General features: G+C 43.8%; 1 protein-coding gene and 1 pseudogene across 2 annotated transcripts in view; both read right to left on the bottom strand.

The window, feature by feature from the left end:
• LOC139323381 (fatty acyl-CoA hydrolase precursor, medium chain-like) overlaps positions 1 to 8,276 on the bottom strand; it is a 35,473-nt gene extending 27,197 nt beyond the window's left edge. Inside the window, exons 1-3 of one of the 2 annotated variants that reach the window (XM_070952706.1) lie at positions 8,198 to 8,276; positions 6,249 to 6,453; positions 613 to 742 (exon numbers count right to left, since the gene is read on the bottom strand). In XM_070952706.1, coding sequence (XP_070808807.1) covers positions 613 to 742; positions 6,249 to 6,453; positions 8,198 to 8,261 — 399 coding nt within the window. In that variant the 5' untranslated portion in view covers positions 8,262 to 8,276. Of the gene's footprint in view, positions 1 to 612; positions 743 to 6,221; positions 6,454 to 8,197 lie in introns of those variants that run through there. The other variant, XM_070952707.1, reaches the window with a different exon arrangement.
• Positions 8,277 to 9,376: 1,100 nt separating this feature from the next.
• LOC139323788 (U4 spliceosomal RNA) lies at positions 9,377 to 9,507 on the bottom strand (annotated as a pseudogene).
• Positions 9,508 to 12,329: the final 2,822 nt, after the last annotated feature.

Genomic DNA, 12,329 nt, shown 5'->3' with positions numbered 1-12,329 from the left:
CCACCAAGCCATACCATGCCCACAGAACCGGAATTTGGATTTCACCACTGCCCTATGACTATGTAGGACAGACAGGAAGCTAACCACCAGATTGCAAGAACACAAGGGAGCGGTCAGACAGGGAGACCCGAACTCATTGGTAGCCTCACACTGCAATGAACAAGGACACACATTCAATTTTGCAGCTACTGAGATTGTTGGACCAGGAGGCACAAAAACAGCCAGGAAATTATTGAAGCCTGAGAAACAAGCCCCTCATCAGTCAACAGGAGTGCCGATTTACCACCAGCCTGTCAAGTACTTAAAAGGCAATGGCTGGGCAGCACAAGCAAACGACTGTTAATGATTTAAACCCAAGCCATCAACACACCCCAATCACCATCTAAAAAGCTGCATACAACAGGCACTAAAAATACTACACAGAGAAAAGCACAGTCTGCTAGAGAAAAATTGGCTCCAGCATGAGTCTGAAAGCTCGGAAGACAAAATCTCTGATTCTGGCGACCGACTTAGATTGAATTTTCCAATTTAGTTGGGGTTAGGTGCCTCAAGGAATGTGTGGCATGCAAGAAAAGCTAAGAGAAAGGAAACTGATTTTACAATTTTACCTACAGGCAATTTAGCCTTCATATCTGGAGTGAAAATGTTCAGGTAGAGGCAATCTTCAGAGACCGTCAGGTTGGGTAGCGTTATATTCATGATCTTCTTTAAAGCATCCAGCCATCCCAAGTCTTGCAGGCACCTTGAACATACACAATACAAAAATGTGCCTGTTGGCATCAGGAGCGCTTTGGGATCTCAGGGGTTAACCTGGGCAAAGGGACTCTGGCAGGCAATTGTAACCCTCCCCTCCCCACCCCCGGCAGCACTTCTAAGGGGGGAACACTTTGCTGGCAAGAAGCAGCCATCTCTGCAGGTGAGCCAGTGTCTCCACTCCTCGAGGCCCTGGTGCTACTCCCAGTGACTGAACTGGAAAAGCTGGTTCTGGATGGCAGCCCCCACCCCAGCCAGGCCATTGCTCAATTCATAGCTCTGCCATTCTTTCCATCCCAAGCCATTCAAGGCTTGGCTCCCCCACCCCCCTTTTTTTTATCCTTCCAGCCCCACCCAGCCCTTTTTTGAGATGCAGGGGAATGCATTTATGCCCAAAAGAGCAAAGGCCCCTGCCTGCCTGGAGGGTATCTCAGCGTGAGCCATCGATAATGCAATACATCCCCCGTAAGACCTCAAGGGCCTGACCGCTGTAGAAGGCTTGGCTGGCTTTCTTGGGAACCAGTAGAACTAGAGCAGCTACTGCATACTTCTTTTCACATGTTGTCATCACAGTCATTTTTCCATTCAGTATGCAGTATTTATTTATTTATTTATTTATTTATTTATTTATTTATTTATTTATTTTATTTTTCATATTTGTATACCGCCCTACTCCCGAAGGACTCAGGGCGGTGAACAGCCATAATAAATACAAATACATATAGAAGTTAAAAACTATTAAGAAACAGATTAAGTAATTTAGGCTCAAAGATTAAAAAACATCCAAATTTATCTAAAGAGGTTTAAAACCCAATTTAAAAGACAGTTTAAAAGCCAATTAAAAAGGGAGAGTTAGGCCAGACCAGCTTGTTGGAATAGAAATGTTTTCAGGGCTCGGCGGAAAATGCGTAAGTCTTGGATGTTTCGTAACTCCGGGGGAAGCCCGTTCCAGATGGTAGGTGCCCCCACAGAAAAGGCTCTCCCCCTGGGGACCGTCAGTCGACATTGTTTGGCCGACGGCACCCTGAGGAGTCCCTCTCTATGGGAGCGAACTGGTCGGTGAGAGGCTATTGGTGGCAGGAGGCGGTCTCGTAAGTACCCAGGTCCTGAGCCATGGAGCGCTCTAAAGATAGTAACCAAAACCTTGAAGCGCACCCGGAAGACCACTGGGAGCCAGTGCAGCTCGCGCAGGAGGGGGGTTACATGAGAGCGCCACATTGCTCCCATTACCACCCGCGCGGCCGCATTCTGGACCAGTTGGAGCCTTCGGGTGCTTCTCAAGGGGAGCCCCATGTAGAGAGCATTACAATAATCCAGGCGTGAGGTGACAAGGGTGTGAGTGACCGTGCGTAACGAATCCCGATCCAGAAAGGGATGCAACTGGCGAATCAGGCGAACCTGATAAAAAGTCCTCCTGGCTACGGCCGTCATATGCTCTTCAAAAGACAGCCGTGAGTCCAGGAGGATGCCCAAGTTGCGAACCCCATCTGTGGGGGCCAACGACTCGCCCCCAATAGTCAGAGATGGCGCCAACTGACTATATCGGGACGACGGAAACCACAGCCACTCGGTCTTGGATGGGTTGAGTCTGAGTTTGTTCCTCCCCATCCAGATCCGTACGGCCTCCAGGCACCGGGACATCACCTCGAGAGCATCATTGGGGTGGTCTGGGGTGGAGATATACAGCTGGGTGTCATCAGCGTACTGATGGTACTTCACCCCAAAACCACGGATGATCTCACCCAGCGGCTTCACATAAATGTTGAATAGAAGGGGCGAGAGGACCGATCCTTGTGGCACCCCACATATAAGGGGCCTCGGGGTCGACCTCTGCCCCCCTGTCAACACAGACTGCGACCGGTCAGAGAGAAAGGAGGAGAACCACTGTAGAACAGTGCCCCCCACCCCCAACCCTTCCAACCGGTGCAGCATGATATCATGATCGATGGTATCAAAAGCCGCTGAGAGGTCTAATAGGACAAGGACTGAGGAGCAACCCCTGTCTCGAGCCCTCCAGAGATCATCAACCAATGCGACCAATGCTGTCTCTGTGCTGTACCCGGGCCTGAATCCCGACTGGAACGGATCTAGATAATTCGATTCATCCAGGTACTGAGGCAGTTGTCGTGCAACCACACTCTCAACAACCTTTGCAACAAAGCGAAGGTTGGAGACAGGACGATAATTTGCTAATACAGCTGGATCCAGGGAGGGCTTCTTGAGGAGGGGCCTCACCACCGCCTCTTTCAAGACGGTGGGAAAGACACCCTCACTCAAAGAAGCATTTATAATCTCCTGGAGCCAGCCTCGTGTCACCTCCTGGGAGGCCAGTACCAACCAGGATGGACACGGGTCCAATAAACATGTGGTCGCCTTTAGTCTGTTCAGTATCCTGTCCACGCTTTCGGGAGTCACAGGATCAAACTCTTCCCAAATAATATTCTCAGGACCTGCCCCTGTCATCTCCTCTGGATCAATCCAGTCAGAGTCTAGCTGTTCACGAATCTGAGCAATTTTGTCATACAGATATTGTACAAAATCCTCAGCTCTACCCTCCAAGGGGTCTTCCCGCGTCTCTTGATGGAGCAGAGAGCGGGTCACCCTAAACAGGGCGGCTGGGCGATTATCTGATGACGCAATAAGAGTAGAAAAGTAGTTACTCTTCTCTACTCTTATCGCCACTAGGTAATTCTTAATATGAGATCTTACCAGTGTTCGGTCGGATTCAGAACGACTAGCCCTCCAACTGCTCTCTAGGCGTCTTTTCTGGCACTTCATCTCCCTCAGCTCCTCAGTATACCAAGGAGCCAGGTGAGACCGGCGCCGGGTCAGAGGCTGCAAAGGCACGACTCGGTCTAAAGCATCAGCCGCCGCCCTATCCCAGGCGGCCACTAAGTCCTCAGCCGAGTCGTGTGCTAGAACCTCAGGAAATGGCCCAAGCTCCATCTGGAATCTCTCAGGATCCATCAGGCGCCTGGGGCGGAACCACCTGGTCGGTTCCGCCTCCCTGCGGCGGGGTGTGGCGGTTCGAAGGTCCAGGCGAAGGAGGGAGTGATCTGACCATGACAAGGGTTCAATCACTATATCCCCTATCTCGAGATCACTCAACCACTGTCCAGAGACAAAAACAAGGTCCAGTGTGTGTCCCCCCATGTGAGTAGAGCCATAAATTAACTGGGTCAGGTCCATAGCCGTCATGGAAGCCATGAACTCCCGAGCCACCTCAGATGTCTCGCCAACTGATGACAGGTTAAAATCCCCCATGACCATAAGCCTGGGGGTGTCAACAGCCACCGCGGCTATAACATCAAGCAGCTCAGGCAGGGCTGCTGCCACATGGCAGGGAGCCAGGTACGTGACTAGCAAGCCCAACTGCACCCTATGACCCCACTTCACAAGAAGGGACTCACATCCAGCCGTCTGAGGAACAGTGGCCTCCCTTGGTCCAAGACCCTCGTTAATAACAACCGCCACCCCTCCACCCCTCCCCTGAGACCTTGGCTGATGGAAAGCACGGAAACCTGGTGGGCACATATCAACAAGGGGGGCTCCCCCTTCCTGGCCCAACCAGGTCTCCGTAATACCCGCCAGGTCCGCACCCCCCTCCTGAATAAGATCACAAATGAGGGGGGCTTTATTTACCACGGACCTGGCATTGCACAGCATCAGCCGAAGGCCTGGGGCCCGAGGTTCCCTACAACCTGGGGAACGAGAAGAGCTTTGAGGGTCGGAGCGCGCCACCGCTTGTAAACAACGAGGACGCACTCCCGTAGGATGATGTGGCCCCCTGCTCCCGCCATATCTGCCCCTCCCACCTACAGAATTTGTATTTGAAATACACTATGATTTTTTTTTACACCCCCCCCCCCACCAGGTCCAATTTCCTTAACACTTGTCAGGGATAGATTAACTTTGATGGAAATGTCAAAAGAGACCGACTTGGGTGTTCCACCCACTTTTCCCACCTGCCCAGCAACTTGTCTTTTGCTACTGTTGTGAATTAAAGGTCGGGTCATGCATAAGATTGCTTTCTCTTAAGACCATCGGCATCCAGTCAGGCACACCTTTCTTCTCCGGTGGTCTCATGATGTCCATCTCATCCTGCCCACCCCTGGAGCAGCTTAAAGTCATCCTTTCTTGTCTCAAGGATGAAGTCGCATTTTCTGCCCAAAGCGACAGTTTGGTGTGGTACAATTTGATGCGGTTTTACTGGATGAAAGGTTGGTGGGTCGCATTTGAACATGCCAATGAGGAGGAACCAGTACACAAAGCTTCCTCCAGCCCCTTCTTTTTGAAAGCTTTGTGAAGCCAATGACTATTTTTAAGCAAGGTGGCTGGGAAAAATGTCAGCTTACCTTATGCTTTATTGCACTCAGTTTTATATTGTGGTGACCAAACCTCCATCCAGTTTTGGTCACCACATTATAAAAAAGATGTTGAGACTCTGGAAAGAGTGCAGGGAAGAGCAGCAAAAATGATTAGTGGAGTGGAAGCTAAAACATACAAAGAACGGTTGCAAGAATTGGGTATGTGTAGTCTAGTGAAAAGAAGGATTAGGGGTGACATGTTCCAGTATTTGAGGGGCTGCCACAAAGAGGGGGGGGAAATCAACCTGTTTTTCAAACCACCAAAAAGCAGGATAAGAAGCAATGGAGGGAAATTACTCAAGGAGAGAAGCAACCTAAAAGCAAGAAGAATTTTCCTGACAGTGAGAACAATTAACCAGCGGATGGCTTCCCTCCAAAAGCTGTGGGAGCTTTTAAAGAAGAGACAGGGCAGTCATTTGTCAGAATAGTATAGAGTCTCCTGCTTGTGCAGGGGTTGGACTAGAAGACCTCCAAGGTCCCTTCCAACTCTATTATTCTATTATTCTGCTATTCTGTTATTCAATTGAAACATTCTTATAAACAGATATTTTTTGAAATATACATGTTCTGTTTTTCCATTGCTTCAGCTCCAGATGCTCCAGACTTGCCACATCCCCTTTCTCACCTTGGAGAAAGGCCTGCCTTGGAGCCTGGGGAAGTTGAAGGAGAAATACAGGGATGGACTTCATCCTTCAGTGGCATCCTCTCTGCATCCTTGGAGGAGAAACTGAATTACACATTTCCCCCTTGTTTTTAATTAAACATAAGGGGAAAAGTTGAAGAAAGAATAAGAGTAAACTATGAGTGAATAATGAAGTGTCATGGAGGTTGTATCTTTCCAATGTCTCGTTGCAAATAACTGAATGTATTCTATTGTTGAAAAGATTAAGAATCACCGCTTAAAACTGAGAGAAACATAACTGATCCAGGAACATTTCCATCATGGATTGCCACCATGATGTACATCATATACTCCTGATTTGCCCACTGGGCTCAGCACAATCCTAAATAATTTAAATTAGTTTAAAACATTTGTGTTAAAATATGAAATGCAGTGCAATCTATCTGAAGTAAAGTTAAAGCAATTCTGATTAATTTTACCATTCAAGCATTGAAGGAAGACCTTACAGTGGGGGATGGGATGTGGAGTCTCTCACATGGCTCCAGGGTTCAGCTGGTTGTGGTGGGGAAAATCTCAGGGATCCAGTTGGGGGTTTGGCAAATGGGACCCCAAAAAAGCTCTTCACAGGCTCATCCGTGCCCTCCACACCAGCCAGTTTGCCTCTCAGACGTCCATATTTGGTAATCACTTCCAGGTGGTCCTGTCTTTCACCTAAAAATTCAAGCCTAGATATAAGGACAACAAGCAATAGACACCACTGTCTATAATGTCCGGAGAGTCACTTGTCTGAAATGGTCGAGGGTCTCCTGCTTGAGCAGGGGGCTGGACTAGAAGACCTCTGAGGTCCCTTCCAGCTCTATTCTGATTGATTTCCCATTCCAGAGTCACATTTATATATACTGTAATAGTAAGATAAAATATCTGTCCTGAGCATTCTAGTTAAATGTTCCAGCCTGCTACCAGCCAAATCTCTATCAAAACTACGTAATTCTGTGGTTTGTTTAAGGGTCTGTAGTCCTGGTTTGCATGTGATGACAACCATACATCTGCGGAAGGGAAAGGGTTTTTTTCATCTTCCTGGTGCATAGAAAGAAGGGTGAATCATTCTAGATGTATAAGGGCCCATTTTGGGACCTGTATATCAACCTCAAACTGTACTTCATTTCTTCATGCACACACAGCTGTAGTCCTCTCAGCTGGAATGATGCTTCTGTTAGCAGCGGAACAAGAGTTGCTGAAAAGATGAGCATATTTTTCTGGGAGAGAAGTTGCAGCAGAAGCTGTAATCTCTGCTCAGGTCCCTTACTGCAAACACTGCAATGAAACGATCTACACAACAGACACTCCTATTTCCCTAAAATCACAGGAGGTGCTCTGGGGTTTGGTGGACTCTGTCCTGTAATTATGTTGTTCATCATGCCTGGCTGAAAATAAATCCTTCTTCAAGCTGGATGAAAGTAATCCATGCACACAGCTTGGATTAGCCAGGTTGACAAGTGCTTTTCACTATCAGGGTTCTGCTGTTAGCAGGTAGTAACTTCAATTTGGTGTTCCAGATCATTCAAATTCCAAAGGACTCTCTGCTTGTGTCTAGTCAAAACCAGAAGCCAGGCTACGGCGAGCCCAGAGCCCTGCAATCTTTGATTTGCTGTGAACACCCACTTTTTGTTCAGTCACCTCCCTGTAAATAATGTGCCCTTGGTCCTTTCCATCACATATTCATATTGTAAACATGAATATACGCTTTTCCACTTGTCTCAGAAATGTTGCTCCTGTTTCAGATAGTCTACCTGTAAGGTGATGTTTCTGAACTTAAAAAAAGAGAATTAACTCAAATTCATAGAAGGAAAGATGATCAATTGTAATAACAAGGGATAAACAGAACCTTCAGAAAGTCTGTCCCCCCCCCTCACAAGAAATAGTAACAACAAAGAGTGACTTACAGGCTTTCCCTACCTTAGTTGATCCTGGAAATACAATTCTACACTTGCAATACAATATACCAAAATACTTTGGTAAGAGTCAGATAGACTATAAATTTGCTTTATAAGCAAATTGCATACACTTCGTCTTTCAAAAGGTTCCCAACAAGAATAAATATCTACTAATGGGAAAAGGTGCCTATTAATCTTGTTTAACTTTTATTTAATGAGTTTGGTTATTATTAGCAAACATGCATAAATTCACAAGATGGACTCAAGCTTTACAGAAAGCAAATGCTGCATTAAAATCACATTATTTAGAGAAGGCATGTCTTAAAATGAAAGTTGGAAAGAGAGGACTCTTTTCAGTGCAAAGCTGCAATCAGGAAAGCAACAAATAATAGTTAGATATGTCTTAACAGAAGTTTCAAAAGAGAAAAAGAGTAAAGTCATGAGAGCAAACACCTTGTGCTCCTTTACATTCCCTGAAGGACTTTTCTAAATTTATTCATAATCAGCAAAAGTCCATTTACCCTCAGTTGTTATTCCAGCAACCAACAAGCTTTCAATCACAATCCCAAACAGCCAGCACTTCATCTCTGCTGAAGTCCACTCGCCTCTCTCTTCCAAAAGCACAAAGGTCTCTGGAGAAAATGCCAGCAAAGGGAGTGCAGGCTAAACAAAGGGTGTGTTTAAAAAGAAAAAAAACTTGAGACCTGGTTTCCCAACATGAAAAAAACATCACAGAGCTGTCCAGTTCTGCAAAGCTAAGCAAGAGTTCAGAGCTCATTTTTTATTCAACTGGATTGATGCTGCTGCTCTGACATAATCTGAAGATATTGAAGCCACAACTGATACACCTGGCTGAACTGATAATTTCAAATTTGCTCCTGAATGTTGTGTCAATCCTTCCTTCCTCCCTTGTATTCTTTAAAAGTGGACTTAAATGGAATACTTTTATTTTCAATAGCTATCCTAGATCCAGTCAGTGAGACAACCTCCACAGTTTTTATTTATTTATTTATATGCCACCCTTCTCCGGAGACTCACGGTGGCTTACAATGCGTTAAGCAATAGCCTTCATATTTTTGTATATTTTATACAAAGTCAGCTTATTGCCCCCACAAACTGGGTCCTCATTTTACCTACCTTAGAAAGGATGGAAGGCTGAGTCAACCTTGAGCCTGGTGAGAATTGAACTCGCAGTAATTGCAGGCAGCTGGAAGGTAAATACTACCTTTAACAGTAGCATTAGTCTGCTGCGCCACTCAGGCTCCTCAGTTAGGTTGAGGTCTCATCCATTTCTATTTAAAATCACTCATTGCACCTGTTTATCATGTAATGTTATTGTCAGAACTGCCCCCTTCGGCTTCTATGCTTTGCTGGCATCCTGTCATACAATGCAAGGGGGGGGAGGAGGGGGCAATGGAATGTAGAGAGTAGAGATGAGAGTGGGAATGGAAAGACAAAAGGTGGGAAAGGGGAGGTGACAGCCTTGATAGAAACCAGAGAGGCCAGAACCGGATTACACCAGTCTTCAGGGACTGAGACCGGAATGGGAAATTGCATCAAGTGGCACCAAACATCCAAGCCTTTCCCAGAACACCTAAACGGCATGCCATTGGACAGTGATGAACTTGTCAAGGGGAGAGAGCCAGGGAAGGGGGAAAGTGTAATCTTTTGCATGGGAATCTTCAGATCTAATTTTTCTTTTGCTGCAACCACTTAACATTAGTAAAAGAACCTATCATTTCAAGCAAATGAAATCAAGGGTTTTTCAATTAGCAATAATCGCGCCTCGGATAAACCTCATTGCCTACGATACTGCCACTTCCGGTTTGCTTCTCGCCGCCGCCAGACGATCCCTCGGGATCTCCAGCCCCATTGCCTGTAAAGAGCCGCCTTTATAACTGAAAGGCGGCTCGAAAAAACTCCGTTTCCATGTGGAAATGAAGATAGAGCCGGCGGGGGTAGGTAGAGCTCTCTGCGTAGCCCCAAAAGTTTTTTTTTACTTTTGGGGACGAAGCAGATGAGGCTCCCTCTTTCCCTCGCCGCCGCTCCGGGCTTTGGGAGACCTCTGCTATATGCAGAGCTAGGCGACAAGAACAAGCCTACAAAATTAACAGAATAAATAAAAAGGATGTGAGCTGGACCTGTGACCCTGAAGCGCAAGTATTTCATTTATTTTACAACAGTTATTGAAGAAGGAAAAGGAAAAGGAAAAAAGAATCTTTAAAAATGGTGACTGCCGAGGCTTGAGAAGGGGCTGAAAGGGAGAGTCCTTCCGTTTCCTATTAAGATACAAAGTAGCGGAATAAATACTTCTGGCTACATTTGAAGATAAAGCTCTACTTTTGTGTTTTCTTTTTCCTGGAGATTTGATATTGATCTTGGTTGGAAAGAAGTTTTTTTTTCTTCTTTGCCTCTCTTCTTTTCTAAAAAAGTTTGTCTGTGCGGAAACATGGCATTAAAACTCACAAAGCTGGACAAACAAGCGGTGGGGGGGATTCCCCCATTAATAAATTACGTGAACAAGTTCTAAATCTCCAATCTCAGAAAACTGATTTTAACATAATTGAATTTCTTTTGGAGGAGATTGTAAGAAGGGATGAGATTGTGAATCAGAACTTTGAAAAATTTAAGCAGGAAATTAAAGAATTAGTGCAATTAAAGTTTGATACTTTGGACCGAAAAATTATAAAAATGGCTAATGGTTTTACAGAATTTATGATTCAGTTGGATGCAAATACTAACACATTAGAGTCTAAAGTGGATGAAATTGAGGACAATTTGGACAATAGAATACAAAAAATTGAAAATGATTTGACAAACACTCAAGACAATAGCTCAGAAGAAAAACCTAAAATGGAGGCTGATCAAAAGACTTGTAATGCAGAAAACATACAACAACGGATTGAAAGAGAAGTTTTAATGATGCAATATAATTTTACTGAATATGCGATTAGACTGAGAGGATTGCAGGAAAATAACAGAGATTTAAGGAAAATATCTTCTGAAATTCTGGCTGGGATCTTAAAGGTTCAACCTGAGGAAGTATTTTGTAGGATTGATAGAGTTTATAGAATAAATTCCTGGATTGCAAAGCAAAGGCAATTACCTAGAGATGTGGTGATTTATTTTACAGATAAAGAAATAAGAAATAATATTGTGCAAAATTCCTTTAACTCTACTTTGCAATTGTTTGGAAGAAAGATTTGGATATACAAAGAGCTCCCGCCCAAGATGTTATCGGAAAGAAAGAAATTTGGTTTTCTGGTGTCTGAGCTTAAGAAAAGAAATATTTTATTCAGGTGGGATGCTCCAGTTGGTATAATATTGAGATATCAAGGAGAAAGATACCAACTAAATACTGTTGAAAAAGCGGAAGAATTTTATCAAAAAATTTTGAAAATGAATTTAACATCTTTATGCATAATACAGGATAAGCAGAAGGAGTTGGAAACAAAGGGAAAATATCGAATTATAGAGGCTGCTGTGGACAAATTGCCTTTGGATTCTTTAGACACCTCAGCTGGATTATCTACAAATATGAGAGAAGTGGTATCAGACTCTAACGTGATGACTCATCAAGTCACAGATAAGCATGGAAACCAATTAGCTGATACACAATTGACAAAAAAGAAGTATGAGACACAAAAGCAAAACCAACAAGATCAAGTCATAAAGCAGAATGAAAACCGATTAGCTGATATACAACTTGTAGAAAGGAAACCAGGATGGAGATCAAACCCACAAAAAGAAAAGAAAAAAAGAAATAGGTCTCACAAAAACAAAAACTTCTAAATTAAGCAACAGTGAAGCCAGTTATTTTTTTAAAAAAATGACTGAATATATGAAAAGATAGTTGAGGCGAAGTATTACTTAACATTATCCTGAGGAGAGTGACAGACCTCTGCAATGCCGTAATTTGGGGATGTGAAAAGAGCCTTGAATTGTTGGATTGGAATTATCTATTTTGGATTTCTTTTTTTTTATTGATAAATGTATTATATTTATCTTGAGCTATAAGGCAAGAGAGCTTCGCTGGGGCACGCAGAAGATCTGGTTGTTACCCATTATGATGATGGGAATTAAAAATCCTGATGAAAGCCACAATTACAATTATATGGAATATAATTATAATGTCACTCGGGTGGTTGTTTTCTTTTTTTATATATATATATGAGGATATTCATTACTGATGGGGGCAGATGATGACTGAGGATTTTGAACAAACTGTTGCAACCGGGATGCTATGTTACCCTAATATGGATGATGGACTCAACAATCCAGTGGAAAGATATCAAAGAAGACATTATATGGATTATAAATTTAAAGTCATTGATTTTTTCTATATAACGGAATATATTTTTTTTAGCAGGGCGGGCAGTAGATTAAAGTTATTAAGAATTGTTGTGCATGGTAATTTTGTAGGAAAGTGGGTGGAAATAGGTTAGTTTACTGTTTGTTTAGTTTAAGAAAAGGGATGTTTAAGTGATATATTTAGGGGAGTGGAGGAAATGGATAGAGTTGAATAAATGTTAAATTAAGATTTATGGGGAAGGCTGCTTTGAAATGTCATATTAATATATACAAAAGATTAAATGTTAAAGTAGGATTTATTATATAGTCCTAAAGTGGAAGGTTATTTGAATTGTTATATAT

Source organism: Pituophis catenifer, unplaced genomic scaffold (assembly GCF_029215685.1).
Source record: "Pituophis catenifer annectens isolate HBS135680 unplaced genomic scaffold, rPitCat1.0.hap2 SCAF_13, whole genome shotgun sequence".
NCBI lineage: Eukaryota > Metazoa > Chordata > Lepidosauria > Squamata > Colubridae > Pituophis > Pituophis catenifer.
Note: the sequence above shows the minus strand (reverse complement) of the source record. Positions and strands in the feature narration are given on the sequence as shown.